The sequence below is a fragment of the Saccoglossus kowalevskii genome, chromosome 17 (genome assembly GCF_978046115.1).
Source record: "Saccoglossus kowalevskii chromosome 17, keSacKowa6.1, whole genome shotgun sequence".
Taxonomy (NCBI): Eukaryota; Metazoa; Hemichordata; class Enteropneusta; family Harrimaniidae; genus Saccoglossus; species Saccoglossus kowalevskii.
In genome coordinates this window covers 19,475,345-19,494,132 of record NC_140657.1, presented here as the reverse complement: position 1 = coordinate 19,494,132, position 18,788 = coordinate 19,475,345, and the positions used below count along the sequence as shown (strand labels likewise).

The 18,788-nt window shown below is 36.9% G+C and overlaps 2 protein-coding genes and 1 long non-coding RNA gene across 3 annotated transcripts in view; 1 reads left to right on the top strand and 2 right to left on the bottom strand.

The window, feature by feature from the left end:
* Nucleotides 1-18,788, top strand: part of LOC144361534 (TNF receptor-associated factor 2-like) — a 55,178-nt gene that overhangs the window by 14,897 nt on the left and 21,493 nt on the right. The window lies entirely within an intron of this gene.
* LOC144354656 (uncharacterized) lies at nucleotides 11,908-13,123 on the bottom strand. Its single transcript, XM_078010309.2, has 3 exons — nucleotides 12,944-13,123; nucleotides 12,543-12,675; nucleotides 11,908-12,191 (listed from the first exon to the last, which is right to left on the bottom strand). Exons 1-3 carry the CDS (start codon nucleotides 13,121-13,123, stop codon nucleotides 11,908-11,910), a joined length of 597 nt encoding a protein of 198 aa, XP_077866435.2.
* On the bottom strand, nucleotides 16,646-17,756 carry LOC146732716 (uncharacterized). The gene is made up of 2 exons (XR_014926887.1): nucleotides 17,707-17,756; nucleotides 16,646-16,689 (listed from the first exon to the last, which is right to left on the bottom strand). It is a non-coding gene; the product is annotated as an uncharacterized LOC146732716 (long non-coding RNA).

Sequence of the window (18,788 nt, the reverse complement as noted above, 5' to 3'; positions counted from 1 at the left end):
TTGTTTTCTCGGATACATCATTAGTTCCAACATGTAATATCACCATTTTAATCTGCTCCTGGTTTGTGACATTTGATATATAGCTGGATGCCTCAGAGATGGTTGATGTGCGAATTTTCTTCACCTTTTTATATTTATACATCTGATTAGGGTTGATGTGTTTTGTCATGGAATCTCCAATAATTAATATGTCAACACCCTCTAAATTATGATGGGTATGTTGTTTCAACTTGGCCACATCATTTTGTTTGTCCTTGATAACAATTACTTCTGAGGTAGTAGGGACATAGTGTTTTATTTCAGCTTGTAGGTCAGTAGAGGAAGTGTTTTCGTCATTAGCACCCTGTAAGCAGGCATACCGATTTTGAGTTTCAATTGGCTCTGGTTGAACATTCTTAATATCTGATGGTTGAATATTCTTAATATCTGATTTTACCTTATCCATTTCCTGCTTCCATTCCTTAGAAAGTGCAACTTGTCGACTTTTTGCTTCTATTTCCATTCCAGTTTGAGCTTTCACCAAATCGTCACGCCACTTTTCTCTAATATTAAGCAATTGTTGTTTAAGTTTGTTAATCTCTGTCGCCATAGCTGTGTTTTTGACCTTGAGTGTGCTTATCTCTGCCTCAAGTTTGTTTTCCTTAACCTTTGTAACGTTCTGGAATTTCTCAAAATCGGCTGATTTTTGCTTTAGATTAAGCTCCAACTCGGCAAATCTATTTGATAAAGTGATGTGTTTATCCTCAATACTGTCGATCATGATTTCAAACTGTGACATTTCTAGATTTCTTCGATGAGAAATGGGAGTACTTGTTGCCCTGTTTACTGTTTCCGTTTTTTCAAGATGGCGGCTTGTTGTTGATCTATCGCATGTAGTCGATTGTTGGTAGTTGTCTTTGGTGTGATTTTTGTTGTCTTCATAACCACAGTCATTATTATTATTTGAATTCAATAGCGACTTGATCATAGTAATAGAATTGTCTTTATCGGATTCTACGTAACTTACGTTTGACGTGATTTCCGGGCTGTTGTTCCCATTAATTATGCCATCGGTGTCAGTTCCGTACATTTGAATATACTGTTCTGCGTCTTCTAATGTATCGTAGCCCTTAAAACAGTTGCCTGGATAACCATTCGTCAGTCGATGACATTCTTTCCAAGTAGTCACGATCCCCGTCTTCCGTCCAATTACCACTGCATAGAACTTCATTTTCTTTCCTTTCGGTGTTTTCTTTGATTTCCTTTGTTTTGAATCGGCCATTTCTATGTCGGCACATAATTGATCCAACTCGTCGGAGTCGTAGGCAAAACTTTTGGTTCTGGTGTTCCGTGCGGATCTTCTAGTCATGATTAACGTAATCCAAGCTTTCTTTATATATTTAGTGGTTGATCTACGTTGATTTCAAAAAGGTAATGAACCTGCAACCGCCGTATCGATTTGATTTTGAAGAGCTCACTCACACACGTGTTGACAGTACGACGCCATTAATAATTATAGTGCATTTCATCAATTAATAAATAAATGTGAAAACTGTAATTTTCAACACAAATAATAGTCTCGCTACCTTAAGTACTTAGCCTCTTCTAAAAAAATGCCCTGGGTGGCTCTAATATCTCATATCAAAAGCATGTCAGAACACATGGTAGATCAAATATATCACAATAAATTACCCTCATTACCAGACAGTTGGTGTAATACTTTCACCAATTGTCATACCAGATGAAGTCTGCTTTGGGAGACTTCTAAATTTGATATTTTTATTCGGTAAAATTCAATCTCACTACATATGAAAATTTGTGCTTACAACTGGTTTTTAATCTGTGTCGAAAACGTGCACAGAATGGTCGTTTTGTGCACGTTTTCGTCACGGCTTATCAGCTACCTCAAGTGCCAAATCCATGAAATAAACAACCAATGTCAATAGAGTAGCCTAGGTGTTAAAAATGGATTAAGTACTGGCAAACCAACTTCTGCATAGGTATGTCTCTAAACGCTTGCTTTTTGGTTGATTTAGTCATTTTTTTTTAACTCAGAAGCCCACAAAACCTAATTATTACATGTGAGAACGGAACAAATCCGCCGAGATTTCACGTTTTCCCGTAAAAGGGATGCTGGCTGTTCCCTCTCTGGACTCCCTCCCCGCGTATACTAATACTGGTACTACCATGGATTAGTACCTTCCATGGTACTACCAACTCTAACCATGTCCCCATTTGGTGACGCATGTCAAGCTATAATTGGGCATCAATACTCATTTCGCCCAATATTTCGCTTTTATAACATTTTAACAGCTCCATTTTAATCAACAGCATATCGCTTAATTTCCGACCGGAAAAACGACCATGTTTTTTATCCCTTTTTTTTCTCACTCGCTTATTAAAAACACTGACCGCTTGTTCAAACACTGAACACTGGCACATGAGTTGTCGAAATGGTTGTTTTAGTGCTAAAGTTTGAGGATTCAACGAGTATTAACCATTATTTAATTTCGAACGACACTTCCAAACCATCATGCTTTGTTTCGTTCGCAAACGTGACTTAAACTATGACCTCTTGTTATGTAAACGTTCCACAACAATCTGATAGAGCGAGACTGTGTCCCATTTGAATCCAGGGCTGCTACCTCGTTTTTACAATATGATTATCGAGACAATAACGTGATACAGGCAATGCTAACTCCTTAGGGCAGAGAGCGGAGACACCAGGAACATATTGATGCCACGGCCATGTATTTAAAATGCGAGTGTGCAGACGGGCGATATTTCTGGGTTCGTGCGCTCGAAAAATTAAGCGGAAATTATTCAACATGCGGTTGCAAAAGCGAGTGAAAATAATGATCGAAAAGCAGAAGCGAGCAGGAGGTTGGGTGAAATTAGTGCTGTACATTCAGGTCCTTTGTAAAAATACGATCGGCCAAGATCTACATGTATATCATTCTGAAGCACGCCAGAGACAGACAAAATGCAGTTTTAAATATTGACACCGTTCGTATTTTTTAAATGAGTCAAAAAATAAATAAATTGTATGCTGCTTATGCGATGATCGATCGAAACAGACTCGTTTTGCAAGTTTTAACGGCTACGTTCTGCTAAAAATATAAGACTTCACTTTCGGAGTTATTACCGAAGATAGTGTACGACAGCAAAAATGGATTAGCATTCATGTAGGTCCAATCAGTACTGCTGTGTCTATTTCGTCAACCGAATGTTACTACCTGGACCTGCTCGTCGATTATTATTGCAAATGTCATTTCTTTCTCCCTGTTCAATGAATCCAGAATCAATTGGGTTACTTTGTTTTAGAATGATTTTCATCTGGTTTCATGTGATAGTTAATTTGATTTATCATATAGCATTACAAACAGGAAGTCCTCGGCATGGGTCAGAGTACTAGTATACCCCAGACCACTCGTTTTGATGAATGGTATGGGTGTGGCTTGTGGGTAAGAATAGAAAATGAATTTCGGTGAGGTTGTGATTATTTGGATTTTTGTGAACGGATTTTTACTATTGTAATGAAATTATCACGTCTAGGGGTGAATTGTTAATAGGTGAAGTGATGTTATAAAACATGAGTGGTTCATCTTCTTGCGTACACCGCAACAACAAAGGTTTATTTTTCAACACAGATCTCCAGTCAAGAGGGTGGCGTTTGGACGTAAGTCCGGAGTTAAACTATAGACAATATAGTAGGAAGGACAAGCAACTCCAGCGATTCTATTGTAGAAGGGTAGGCTGGTAAAAAGTTAAGCTGATTTAAACTAACCGTTAACATAAACTAAATGTTCATTTCGATTTCTCTTAAATGTGTGTTTTTATTAATACACAAGTATTCAAGTTATTTTGTTGAAAATAACAAAATTTGAAGATTCATGCATCATGAAAACAATAATATTCGTGTATTTTGTCGAATACAGGGTACAAACTTACACATGCATTCCGGGAACATACGGACGGGAATAACATCATGTTATTCCTAATCAGCAAAACAGCGAGTTTGTTGTCCATGTCTTGTCTGTGACAAAATTGCTTTGAAACTAGCCATTGTTTCCATTGGCTCGTTTGTGAGTTCCTGTTCAGCGAGTCTACTTGTACTGATGATAACTGTACTTCTATGAAGTGTTTAGGGCATATTGAAGCTAAGTCTTCTACGAGCATTTACCCGTAAAAATTGTCTCACTATCCCGATCAAGCAACGGCAGAAGCTTAAGCTTCTTTGTTTCAATTTGTTTCAATTCAAATTTGACCTGGGTGTGAGGTTTGGTTTATTGAAACACTTAAACTTCTCAGAAGGAATTAAAATGGTTACACCAACTGCTAAAACATATATATATGTGACTCCTTGGGTAAATTTACGAGTCACCAATATGGGGGTAGCAGTTTGGTAGATTATGGTATTGTTAGTTCAGAACTTTTTTGTGCTGTTCAATATTTCAAAGTTTGGCCTTTGAATCACTTATCTGATCATTGTCCTATATCTGTGTCTCTGTCTGCATGTGTTAAACATAATATGGTAGATGATCATAGCCTGCTTTCCCCTTTACCCGGCAAATTTATCTGGGATGGCGACAGCCGGGAAAATTATATTAAAGCAATTTCTAGTAAGACTATAGGGGAAAAACTTCAACATTATCAGAGTTCTAATTTTGTAGATGTTGATGAAGCAGTGGCTAACTTCAATTCAATTATTATTAAAGCAGCAAAGAGTTCTCTTAAAGTTATCAATCCCAAAATTAAAAAAAAGTCTAATAAACCAAAACATAAAAAGTGGTTTGACAATGATGTCAGTGAGGTAAGAAGAAACTTAATTAAATATTCACATTTATTAGACAAGTTTCCTAAGGACAATAGTATTAGACAAGAACGATATAAAATTAATAAAAAATACAAGCATCTAATTAAGAATAAAAAAAAGGAATATAAAGCTAATTTATGTAATAGAATCATTATGCTTAAGGAGTCTAATCCTAAGTGTTTCTGGAAGTTACTTGAGGAACTTGGTGATTTAGATAAAAACCCACAAAAGCATGACAACATCAGTTGTAGAGTCATGGTTAAATCACTTTAAATGTTTAAATAATAAAGTTAACGTGGAAGATAAAAGCTTCTCACAGACTATTGTAAATGATATTAGTAGTATGGAAAGTTTAGATGATTACAAACACATTATTAATCAAGATTTCACTAATAAGGAAGTATTGCAGCATATTAAACTTTTAAAGTCAGGCAAAGCTTCAGGCACTAATATGATTTCAAATGAAATGTTGAAGCATGGGGCTCCTTTTAATATTAATTCTCTTACTAAAATGTTCACACAAGTTTTAAATTCAGGCATTATGCCATTACATTGGAACAGTAGTCTCATTATTCCTATTTTTAAGTCAGGTAACCCAAAGGACGCTAATAACTATAGAGGCATTGCCATTTCTAGTTGTGTATCTAAATTATATACTATGATGCTAAATACTAGATTAACTAAGTACTTACAAGAAACTAATCAAATAGTGGATAATCAGTTTGGCTTCAAGAAAAACCATCGTACAACAGATAATATTTATATTCTTAAATCCTTAATTAATAAATATGTCAATTGCAAACTGAAAAAATCAGGGAATTATTTGTTTTCATGTTTTATTGATTTCTCCAAAGCATTTGATTCAGTCTGGTGAGAAGGGCTGTTATATAAACTTCTTCGGTTAGGTGTGGGAGGAAATTTTTATAAGGCTATTAAAGCTATCTATAAAAACACTAAATATAACATTAAATTGAGTGCAGGGATTACTCCATATTTCAATTCATGCAGAGGGGTAAAACAAGGGTGTAACCTTAGTCCTCAACTATTTAATATTTTTGTTAATGGAATCTGTGATGATGTTAAAAATTTTGACCCTGTAGATTTAAATGGCTTGAAGCTCAATTGTTTGTTATATGCTGATGACTTGCTTTTGTTTTCTACAACCCAAGAGGGGTTACAAAAGTGCATTGATGCAGTCCAAAATTACTGTAACAATTGGCATTTAAAAGTAAATATTAACAAAAGCAAAATCATTATTTTTAATAGACTAGGTAAAAACTTAGAAAACAAATTTCAGTTTTATTTGGACGCCACTAAATTACAGTGTGTTAATTATTATAATTACCTTGGCATTGTTTTTCAAACAAATGGTAAGTTTCATAATGCTATGTCTAGGCATAGACCCTCTAACAGAGGGATAGGAAACTGCGGTATTTCCTGTGATCTATGTTACTTGTAATCCCTTAACTAAATTTAACTAACGGTTTCAACTTACGGATTAAAACTCAACAAACTCTCGCCATTTGCGAGACGGCCTTATGCAAAATACCCAACAACTCGTACATCGCGAGATGTGATTATGCAAATTACAGCTGATACTCATTTTAAGATGGCGGACGATTTCGAGGCATGTTTTAACGACGGTGACGAGTTTCTTGAAGTTTTTAGTGACTACGACGCAAGTGACAGCGATTTTATCGAAGAAGACGAACACGAACAAATTAACAACGAACACTATATACCAGAGAAATCTACTGGGCGACGCAACTTGCGTTTCTTGGATGCGCATTTAAAAATGAAAGACTGTGACTGGGAATGTAATGTTTGCGTTAAAATGTTCAAGTCAAAACAAAGTTGTAAGAATCATCTTCTAAATGTACACAAAATACAAGGTACGTGTTATAACATTATATACTTTATGTGCCGGATTTGTAATCCAAACCTATTTTCTTAATGTCTTGAGAATATGTTCGCCAGCATTAAAACATCACCCATTGTACCTGTTATTTATTATGGTTTCTATTCGTTTGGGACCCCTGTCCAGGTTAATTCAATTCCTGTTCCACCATATCATGGATGACGACATTCGTTACTTTATTTGCGCAATAGTGGACAGTTTTATAGTAGGTGAAATTAATGAGCACAGCTATGGTTTGTAAATCGGCAGTCTTTCTCGAGTTCACATTCACACGCATTGTTTACCAATGAAAGTGCCACAGCTGAGCTATTGAATATTTTACAAAATGCATGAAAAAGATACAATGGATGTGTTAAGATGTGTGGAGTTACTTTTAAAACTCCTGCAAATGACAAACTGCGGTGCACACTGTACTCAAGTTATAAATTTGTACTATTCATGTATACTTTATTTTCAGAAATTTCAGGTGCTAATGAAAAGGGGGAAGACATTGGGTCCTACTATTTAACGCCCGGACACGCGAGGGAGTGTCCGGGCACGCGCGGAGGCGAACAGGGGGGAATACCTAACGCGCGGGGCAGCGGCAGCAATCCTTGTACTGTATAATATTCGTTTATGCTCAAAATTTGAACCGGAGTGGCGAATTCGAGCAGCTATCCACACTTTTTATGATCGACGCCCGGGCATTCCGGCGAGTCGAGTCCGCCATGTTGTTTACTAATTTTGATCAGCGTTTAACAATAGGACAATACCATTCGATCCATGGGGGTGACAGTCCTACGAATGTGCCGACATTGTCGAAGGACAAGGACAGGAAAAGTTTGTGCAAAAAACATGTTTCTCATTGTTGTGCTATATTGTATCGTATCATGGATCTAGGTAGTCCTGCGTACAGTCTATGGAGGTACGCCGGGCTGTGGTGGGGTCGTCTATCAACCAAACGCGCTCCCGTACACACAGCACTGTATTCAGGGCTAGCATCCAAGAGCTTCGTGGTTGTGTTATAATGTTACAATGTGAAAACAGACAACCACTCAGCCATAATACGTATCGAGACCAAACATAATTTGTCGATAATCGAGTGTTGCAAGAAAAAGTGAGATTGTCGCAAAATGTAGCAAATCGTTTTCAAAACAGTGCCGCTAAGAAAGTCTCGCTTTGTTTGCGCCCACTGTAAAACCATGTATAGTAAACAAACCGCCCTTTTAGAAAATATTTTTATTAAAAATAAGTACAAGTCAACTAAAACGAAAATTAAAACATGTATAGTAAATAGACAGACACCCCGCCCTAGTGGAAAATATTTTTATTCAAAATTATTCGAAATTGACAATGCTATGATAAACGTGTTTTTCGTTGTCACTATAATCATGGAACTATGCTATAATGCAGTATCAGAACTCCAAGTTAAAACATTAACGGAGAAGTACAATTGCGCATGCCTCCCATTAGTTCCAAAGAACGGCATTATCACGTCGGTATGTTCAATGGTCCACACTGAATACAATGGCATAACACTAATAGCTTTGAAAAAAATACATTAACACGTCGGCAAGTTCAATCGTTCACACCTAAGACAATGGCATAACTCTGTAATAGTTCTGAAAAAAACAACATTAACATGTCGGCAAGTTCAATCGTCCACACCGAAGACAATGTCATAACTCTGTAATAGTTCTGAAAAGAAGGTGTTATCATGTCGGCAAGTTAAATTGTTCAAACTAAAAGCAACGTCATACACTGATTTAAAAAAAAAAATGCTTTGTCTCTCGACGCAACTCGCCCTGGTTATGTAAATGTTTTCCCTTACCATCAGGCTCCAAGCCGGAACAAATGACAACCTTTTTTTTCTGAATTACACAAGTTCATCATATTTGGTATGTCATGTTTATTTGAAAAAAAACGTGCCTTGCTTGGGTTGAACCACGGTTACTAAAAAATAGTGACCGTGGTTGAACTGAATTAGGGACAGTGTATGTTCCCCTCTCTGTTGTAGTTGTACAATAGAGTGTCAATCACAGCTGAATATGTGTCGCGGCGTCAACACTTTGAAATATGTGGACGAAACGTAACATATTCCGTACGCTATACTGTGCACGAGATTGACCAAACTCTGTGTTTTCGACAAGAGGTATAAACCAGGTTTACCGTAACCTGCGTGTACAATAAGAAATTTACCGCATGCTGTAAGAGTGGGGGCAGGGGGTGGGTGACTGGTACAGGAAATAAAAAAGGCATCTTAAGTTTTTACAGGAAGTTACCATTTACAATAAAAAAATCGATTTTTACACTTAAAGATATATTTGATATTTTGTGTTTAAGAATCTATATTGAAAGCTTAATGTGGAAAATGCTTTTTACACTTACAAAATATACGATCTTTGTACAAATCATGGATGAATAAAACGGTTGATTACATTTTAAGTCTTGTCCATGGCTACGAATATACGTTTTTTATTTATTTGTTTGAATTACATTGCAAAGTATAAAAACATTGGACGAACATATCCCCTCTGTACCGTACACGAGATTTACCGAACTCTGTACCGTTCACGATATTTACCGTACCGTCACCCCCATGGATCGAATGGTATTGTCCTATTGTTAAACGCTAACCAAAATTAGTAAACAACATGGCGGACTCGACTCGCCGGAATGCCCGGGCGTCGATCATAAAAAGTGTGGTTAGCTGCTCGAATTCGCCACTCCGGTTCAAATTTTGAGCATAAACGAATATTATACAGTACAAGGATTGCTGCCGCTGCCCCGCGCGTTAGGTATTCCCCCCTGTTCGCCTCCGCGCGTGCCCGGACACTCCCTCGCGTGTCCGGGCGTTAAATAGTAGGACCGAAGACATTGGTGAAAAGATACCACCTACAGCAAATACTAAGAAAGGCAAAAGAAATGGTATGTATATTTTTCTACAATGTTTTACAACTTACAGAGCTTTCTTACTAGTCTAATATAGATCCAGTTTAAATGGTATACTTTATAGATATTGTTTTATAAGCCAGAAAACTTTGCCAATTCTGATTTTGAGAGGTTGTGGGCATAGACCCTTAGAGGGTCTATGGTTGTGGGCCAGGGTAATTATTTAGGTAAGTGTCTGTATGTTGCCATAATGTCTATATGTACACATACCCTTAGAAGTTAACCAAGCCCACTCTCTTATTACTAGTAAAATGCTGAATTAATTCTAATTCAATTTATTGTAAATTTCAGTTAAGAGACGACTGCCCAGTTACACGTACACAAAGGAAGAAGCATTACAGAATGTCGGTGGCGTATTGAGATCTGCTATGGAAAAACTATTGTCTAAAAGTTATATTAAAGCCAGTGCTTGTGCCAGTGGTGCTGTGGCCTTGCATGTAGTAGTGTTGGCACTTCAAGGTATTGCAGCTGATAACCCTTCCATTATTTCAAAGGAAATGAGTTTGATAATAAATATTTTGTGGCCAGCAATAATAGCTGGAGATGCTCTTCTCTTCAACTGTTCTAGACGCGAAGCAGTATACCAAAAATATCACCAGTTGCGCCTTGCTATGGACTTGAAGCAAGCAGTAGCTGCACTGTGTGCACAGGTGCACCATAGTGTTACTAATTCCCAGAAAACTTGCCTCATTAATGCAATATTTGAAGAAATTTTACTAAATCGTGTGAAAGTGGACAAGGACAATGATTGTATTGCAATGAAGATGAACATCGTTGAAGAGAATGTTCTTCGATATGCTTGTGGCTATATACCCATGGCATTAGCCAGACAGTCCAAAAAACGAGGCCACATGTCTTCTTCCATGCTGAATTGTTTGGCATCTATGAAGTCCAGAGGACCAACAACAAAAACATTTTTGTCATACACGACGGAATGGATTCAAGAAGAAAACCGAGGTGGCTTGTGTGTGATTAATGACCAAACCTATATTTTTTTCAGAAGAGTTGAATATTTTATTCGAAAGAATGTTAAATCATTTGTCCTCACAAATGGGAATATACATGAATCTGTAGTTAGTGATGTACTTTCAGACAGATTAGCGTTGGAGTACTGGTCCCAACTAGCAAATGGTATGGAGGAGGATTCATCGCTGAAACTCATGTTGATGAGCTTTAAACTGTAGATCAATATTAGGGGGCACTCTGAAGCCAGAAAATTAATTCAGCAGTACAAAGCAAAACAGGGATTAGCACGAAACAAAAATAAAGGGCTGCGTAAAGAACTCAAGTCAAACAATTTTGGAGTGTAGAAACTATATGGCAATGTTACAGAAGTTTTACTGTCAGAACAGTTCAGTTAATGTATGTTTTTTTTCACGTTCTTTTTGTTTGAACTTGTAATAAAAGTTACACTATACAGGTGAAAAGTTGCTTTGTATTAATGTTTATTCAGTGTTCTCATTAAAAATTATTATAAGTTAAAAAAACACAAGAATTTGGAACCAAAAATGTCTGGAATTTGACCTTGTCTGTGTATTGTTGCATCTGCTCCCAGAAATCTATAAAAATATATACAGTACAATAGTACATCGCATGTTCAAGATTTCCACACAAACTATGAAATATAAGGCCAGTCAAATGACAACATTGATTGTTGCTTACAGGCCAGCTCTCTGCACGTGTGCGACCGACCTTTCATTTCTGTAGAGGGTGCAGTCTAGAATGTATGGGGTCAACACTTTATTAGAATAATATTTCAAACATACAATGATTTCATTTATATTAGAATAAGATGAATTAGATTGAAACTATGAGTCACCCCCTACTGTAATTATGTATCTATACATAATGTATAACCACAGGGAGTTGGACAAACTTGTGCATTTTAATAAATTATTAAATAATAAAATGTTATATAACTCCCCCCCCCCCCCTCCTGGTTTCGATTCCAAGTAATCACTGATCTTTGTTTATACCACGTGCGTGTAACGTGCGATGTAGACACGCCCTATTATAGCATTTCAACCCTTGGGATATTTTACTATAATAGGGTGTGTCTACATGTCTGCACGTAACATTAGCACGTAACATAGGGGGGTAAAAGAAAAGTTATTTATTAAAATACACAAGTTTGTCCAACTCCCTGTGGTACAACTTAAATCTGATGTGCAATTCTATGGAGTAGGGGTATCTTTAATATTGAGTTGTAATACTACTCTAACTCAAGTTATCCTGGATTATGCATCTACATGTACATGTGCAGTCATCGGCGACGTCTTTTTGGCAAAGGCGTATTGTCTACTGTACCATCTGCCACAGGACCTCTGACATTGCTTCCATGAACCCGTAGCATGTTTGATGTCCTTAGCTGTAGTGTATTTGAGGTGTGCCAGAACTGCTGTACAGACGGGGCTTCATTGCCTCCTTTCATTTGACGATGGTTGCCAAAATACCTCTCTAGTGGGTCTTGATTGAACTTTTCGGATAAGACACAAACAATACCAGGCTGGTTTAATAAGTACTGTGTTACTTCAACAAACGAGTTAACTGCAACGGGATTGAATATTGCATACAATTAGCAAACAAAATGATGATACTAAAAATATTAGAACATAAAAAATGTATTAAATGATACAGAGATCTAATATTATCCATATTAGTAGTTTGTGGATTGTAATCAAAGGAGCAGTTTAATATCCGAGATATAGGACTATCCCAATTACATTTGGTAAAATGTGAATGTAATTGGTCAAAGTAGTTTTCAGAAGAATTTAAAGAAGTTAACATGGGACAATGCTAGAACCCCCCCCCCCCCCCCCCCATACCAACAGCTCCACTCGGTCATCTACGATGACAGCGGGGCTAAACATTGTGAAATTTGTATACAAAAATTTGTACCTGTCATGAAAATCCCTTCAATTGTCTGAGCACTGAGTTTCATTCTGTTTTTTTCACTTTTAGATAGTCCATCTCTTGCATCTACCTTATCAGACCACTTTGTCAGGTATCCCAGGAATTCTTCTTTCAACCACTACATGTAAAAACGTTGAGAAAAAGATTTTAGTTTTAACACTATTTATGATACTGTTTTACATTTATAAACTTTATAAATGTACAACCATCTCATGAACACTCACTGCACCATAGATTCCCCATTGTAATATAACAAAGGGAGTAAAAGAGTCAACAAAGTACAGAAGATTTTACTGTGGGTATTATTTATGAGATGGGGCAAATTTTTTGAGATAAGACTAGGAAAAAAATGTTTACTAGTATTTGGTGAGACACTACTTCATTACCTTCAACCTTGGATCATCAGGTGAGGTGTATGGCTTTAGATTTGGCTTTCGTTTCTTTACTGCTTCTGTGAAACTACGGACATTCAAACAGTCGAAGAACTTGTCAAAATTTCTAATAAACTCTATAGTCGGTGCCATCTGCTGGTTATTTCTTCCAAATACTGATATAGCATTCGCCATTGTTGTACTAAGAACCTAAGGTATATATAAAAAAAAACTTAGCAAATTAGGAAAAGTGCATATGTACATGTGCATACACTATTACAAAGCATACATGCAGGTGACTGGCAAAATTGAACAAAACTGATATCACTACAACAATTTCCTGTCATGGATCAATTCTGATCATAATACTCTTTCTTTATTTAGTTTGGTATTTTTTTGTATATGAATTCATTTACTTATTATGTTAATTTATTTTATTTTATTTTCTACTTGGTAGAAACATTGCATCTAAAGATAACAAAATCCAGGTATTACCTATGCTGCATACTTGACTTTCATTCTTGAAAATGATGTAAGGTAGACATGCTCATATTTTAGTTTGTTGCATAGAAATAAAGCACCACTTCTCTCTAGATCTGCCTTGTACAAGTCCTCCACGGTTTTCCACACTATATGCTCTCCATTCTTTAAAAATAAAGTGAAGAATAACAATTATACAAAAAACACTAGGAAGAGAATTACCTATAAAGAAGCCACATTTGTAAGCACATAATTTTCAAATGAAGTTTGGGTTCATGGTACACAAAAAAAGTTTATAAAAAGTTCTCTGAGGCGAAGCATTTAAATTTTCAGATTTAGTCTTGTGTACTTAAATTTTGTACTTGTTTAATACTTGGGTGCCCTGCTAAATACTTTTTGCAGAAAACTGGTTTTGATTTTACAAAAAAAGTGTCCCAGTGAAAATTCATTTCAGTACTTGGAAAGGGAAATTACAGTATCAATATTCAATTATGTGGAACTTCAGGCTCAAAATTAATCAATTCCTTTTGTCCTGGCTATTAGCCTCTTAGGTTAATGTTAATATTTTAACTTACCCACAGTAGCCTCTTCTTATTGTGTGATCCAGAATTGGCCCAGCAGTTCCTAGTTGTCTTTATAAGGTGGGGGACATCTGACATAAAATACAGAAATCTGTCATCATCAGCACATGGATTTGATGTCTTGTAGGTAAGAACATCCCCAGCTTCACCATGTATTCTGTACAATCTTCTATTTGGGGAAGCCCCATCAGATGTAGAGGCCATCACCTTAAAACTATAGAGTTCCAAAACATCTACAGCTTCCCAAACCAGTGGAAATAGAAAATCCGATGAGATTGACGTGGTGGCAAAATGTGCAATGGGGTAATTTAGATGCATACAAATACCACGCACCATAAATACCAGCATATACGTAGCAACATCAGGTTTGACAAAGCCATCATAATTTATGTCTTTCTCAAAAGCAGCCAGGGAATTGTTAAAATCCCCCATGTCAACAAAACCAACTAACTGTCCCGAGCTCTTTTCAAATACAAGGTCAGCGTGGATTCGTAACTCATCGTGAACCAAAACTACATACTTCTGATGATCTTTTAATTCAGAAAAATTGCACTCCCTGTATAGCTGCTCCATTGTGTCTCCTGAAAATCCATTGCCACTTTTAGTCCAATGTGTATAGTCACACAATGTACGCTCACTAGGTAGTTGTATGACACCAGAATCTTTCAGTGTGCGAAAAGCAGCAGAAGAACGCAGTTTTAGGTTAAGACACCATTTTATGAACATTGGGTGCCATCTCCTGCCATTGGGGTCGGGACTGCTGAGTGCTTTTATTTGTTGTTCCCAAAACAATCTTTGGAATGTTCCTTCACCAAATTCCTTCTTGACAGTATCATCATATGACTTGGCCATTTCTTTGAAACTATCGGCAGATTCATGGTCTATTTCAATACCATTTTCTTTGATGCTAGCCTGTAGTTTCTGCTGCAATCTAACTTCTCTCATCTCTACTCTTCTTTTGGCCTGAATAATATTTTTTGTTCTTTCATACAGCTCATTGTGACTCAGATGGGACATTGGTACCTTGCTAAAATGCTCAGTTTTATTGTTTTGATGTGATTTGTTCTTTATACTGTCATTGTTGTGGATGGCATACAAAGTCTTCCTGAATTTACAGCAGGCACTACACCTTTCAATGTCACCTTCTAATAATATGTCACAATGCGCTGATCTAACTGTGGAGTGATATATAGTTCCATTCTTGCTCTTTAGCGTTACTTGCTGTTGTCGTCCCACAATATAGCCATCTCTTCCATAACTCCTGAAAATTCCACTCCTTGCAACTGCTAAACCATGAAATTTGTTATCAGGATTGGCAATGCACATACTAGCAGAATGTACCAAGTTGATTAGTTTCAATACTGTTGTTAATGATGTCATGATTTGAGGCACACAAGAAAACAGACTTTTCTGTTCACAGTTCTCACCATGTATTATAACACACCAGTGCAGATCTCTGTGAATGGTTACGGTCTTTGTAATTTCAGGCTGCTTTGCAGAGTTCTTTAAAAGACATAGGAACTGTATAGAATCATCATCAGCATGGTATACCCAACCACTTGGTAGACTACATCTAGCCAGTCCTTGTCTTATGAGAAAATATGGCATTGTATATGTGGGCACAGAATGCATAACAGGCAAAGTAGGTACATGTAGAGACACATCACTGGGATATAATATGTTGTTACTGATGTCGTCAGAAATGTAGGTCTGTACCTGTGGTGATTCTGTGATAGAAATTGTGCTGTCTATGTCTTGAACATTACATGCAACCTCTGCAAATTCCATAAGAATGCCATCATTACTAGTTGTATAGTCAGGAATTGTGTTATCAGTAAGCACTGAGTCATCACAAAATGTAGTGTCCTTAGGAGCTGTTGTGTCCAATGTGGTGTCCTTAGGAGCTGTTGTGTCCAATATGGTGTCCTTAGGAGCTGTTGTGTCCAATATGGTGTCCTGAGGGGCTGTTGTGTCCAATATGGTGTCCTTAGGAGCTGTTGTGTCCAATATGGTGTCCTGAGGGGCTGTTGTGTCCAATATGGTGTCCTTAGGAGCTGTTGTGTCCAATATGGTGTCCTGAGGGGCTGTTGTGTCCAATATGGTGTCCTGAGGGGCTGTTGTGTCCAATATGGTGTCCTGAGGGGCTGTTGTGTCCAATATGGTGTCCTTAGGAGCTGTTGTGTCCAATATGGTGTCCTGAGGGGCTGTTGTGTCCAATATGGTGTCCTTGGGAGCTGTTGTGTCCAATATGGTGTCCTGAGGGGCTGTTGTGTCCAATATGGTGTCCTGAGGGGCTGTTGTGTCCAATATGGTGTCCTGAGGGGCTGTTGTGTCCAATATGGTGTCCTTAGGAGCTGTTGTGTCCAATATGGTGTCCTGAGGGGCTGTTGTGTCCAATATGGTGTCCTGAGGGGCTGTTGTGTCCAATATGGTGTCCTGAGGGGCTGTTGTGTCCAATATGGTGTCCTGAGGGGCTGTTGTGTCCAAAATGGTATCCTTAGGAGCTGTTGTGTCAAATGTAGTGTCTTTAGAAACTGTTGTTTCATTACGGAAATCATCATAACCAACTGCAATTTCTGCAAATTCCTCAAGGATATCATTAACTAAAGAGTTTTGTTTTTTTAAATGTGCTGATCTTTGTTTCTTCCTTTCAAAATTCTTAATTCGAATTCCAATGCCCTTCTTGTATGGCATGGTTACCTAAAAAAAAAAAAAGTAAATGAACATTGGATTTTGTTAATATTGGTAAAAATTGAAAAACTAAGAAAAAATTACTACCAGTAGTAGTTTCGTTTTAAAAAAATTAAATAAGATATTTAACATGAATCTTGATGGAGAATGGAGACAGTATGGGTATAGTGACATTTTTGTAGAGACTGACATGAACTTTGATGACAAATAAAATATTGGAATTATTTCTGCATAATACTATTCAAAGAGAAGACAGCACAATTGGGAGATACTTAATGAAAGCCTTAGAGTTTAATTTAACATACAAAGGAAAAGAAACATGAATAAAAAAGTGTGCAAACGAGCAACTTGTACAAAAATTAGTATAAAATAATACGTAAACACAGGGCTCAAAATTAGCAGCAGCCCTGCACTGAAAGACTACCAGTTTTCATGAGGGGCACTACCAAATGTCAAAGTTGTTAGCCCACAATGGCTACTAGAACTTGCAAAAATGTACAATCTATTTGATTTTTATGTAAAATTATGACTTCTGAAGCAATGGAAAATTGCAAAATTCAGTATTAGTTGCATTAATGGATAAAAAGATTATAATTTTGCAAAATATTGCTACGAATTATACACTGAATTACATGAAAACAGGCGAGATAGATAGTTGAAGTTGATTTTTTTGAAGAATGTTTATTTTATAAAATAACTGACTAGCAGTCACTAATTTGTGACTACCAACTTCACAAATTGGTAGGCCACATGGGCTACCAAAATAAAAAAAATTAATTTCGAGTCCTGAAACAGACATAAACATTATGACGGACTCTCATCAATCCGCATGCGTCTAGGTAGTATTTTGATTTTTGTTTCAGTCATGCACCCCCCCCAAAAAAAAACAAAACCCCGCATTTCTCCACGGAGACACGCTGCTACTCGAAAATAAGCTGGTCATTTTGTAGTAAACATGTTCAATTACAAAATATTGTGATTATAATAAATTCAAAACACAAGTTTGCAAGAAAACGGGTCACACACTTGAACTGGCAGACGAGTGAACTGTTCATAAACAATATGGCGACACGAATAAACACAAACGTCGTGTGTTGCATTTCATCGGACAAGGCCAAAATACAATGAATTTACCTCCCAATCTACCGCATTATTTGGATACTTCTCTCAATACAATCTATCTTTTACATTTTAATGACATATCAACGACGTAGTGATCAGAAACGGGTCGCCAAATGAGAGGGGTCCAGCACCAACTATCGCGCTGAAACAACATAAACAATGAGTCTATGCATAGACCCTCTGTATGATCTGCGTCCAGTACATAAGAATTTCGTGAACGTATTTTCCGTACAGAAAAACAGCTACTTGCAAATAAAGTGATCATTTTGTAGTAAACACGTTCAATTACAACATATTGTAATTATAATAAATTCAAAAAACAAGTTTGCGAGAAAACGGGTCACACACTTGAACTGGCAGACGAGTGAACTGTTCATAAACAAATATGGCGACACGAATAAACACAAACCTCGTGGGTAGCAATTCATTGGGCAGGACCAAAATACGATGAATTTACCTCCCAATCTACCGCATTATTTGGATACTTCTCTCAATACAAACTATCTTTTACATTTTAATGACATATCAACGACGTAGTAATCAGAAACGGGTCACCAAATGTGACGGCCAAATCCCCGAGTCAAACTGAACTGTGTCCGGTACACGAGAACGTAATTTGTTGAACGTATTTTCCGTAAAGAAAGACTGCTACTTCCAATAAAAGTGACCACTTTTTAGCAAACATGTTCAGTTATGACATATTGTAATTTTAATAAATTCGAATGAAAACAATTGTGAGAAAACAGGTCACATGCTGAAACTTAGCGAAACACCAGCAAACAGTTCACATACTCGTCACAGCGACACGACAAGCAAGTTGACAATTTTAGAAAATTAACAAGTGCAACGTTAAAAACAGATCAATAATGGTGTATATACGTACCTGAAATACTCGTGTAATCTTCAAAAACTGTGAAACTTTAAAATAATTGTGAAAAATCAAAAATATAGCAGTAGCGTGACAAGGATTACATCTGTAGCATGAA

Coding starts and splice junctions, on each gene's coding strand:
- LOC144354656 (XM_078010309.2), bottom strand. CDS start 13,123: ATGGCGAATGCTATATCAGTATTTGGAAGAAATAACCAGCAGATGGCA. Junction 12,676..12,943: donor CTGATGATCCAAGGTTGAAG/GTAATGAAGTAG, acceptor TTTTACATGTAG/TGGTTGAAAGAAGAATTCCT. Junction 12,192..12,542: donor TGAAGGGATTTTCATGACAG/GTACAAATTTTT, acceptor ATCCCGTTGCAG/TTAACTCGTTTGTTGAAGTA.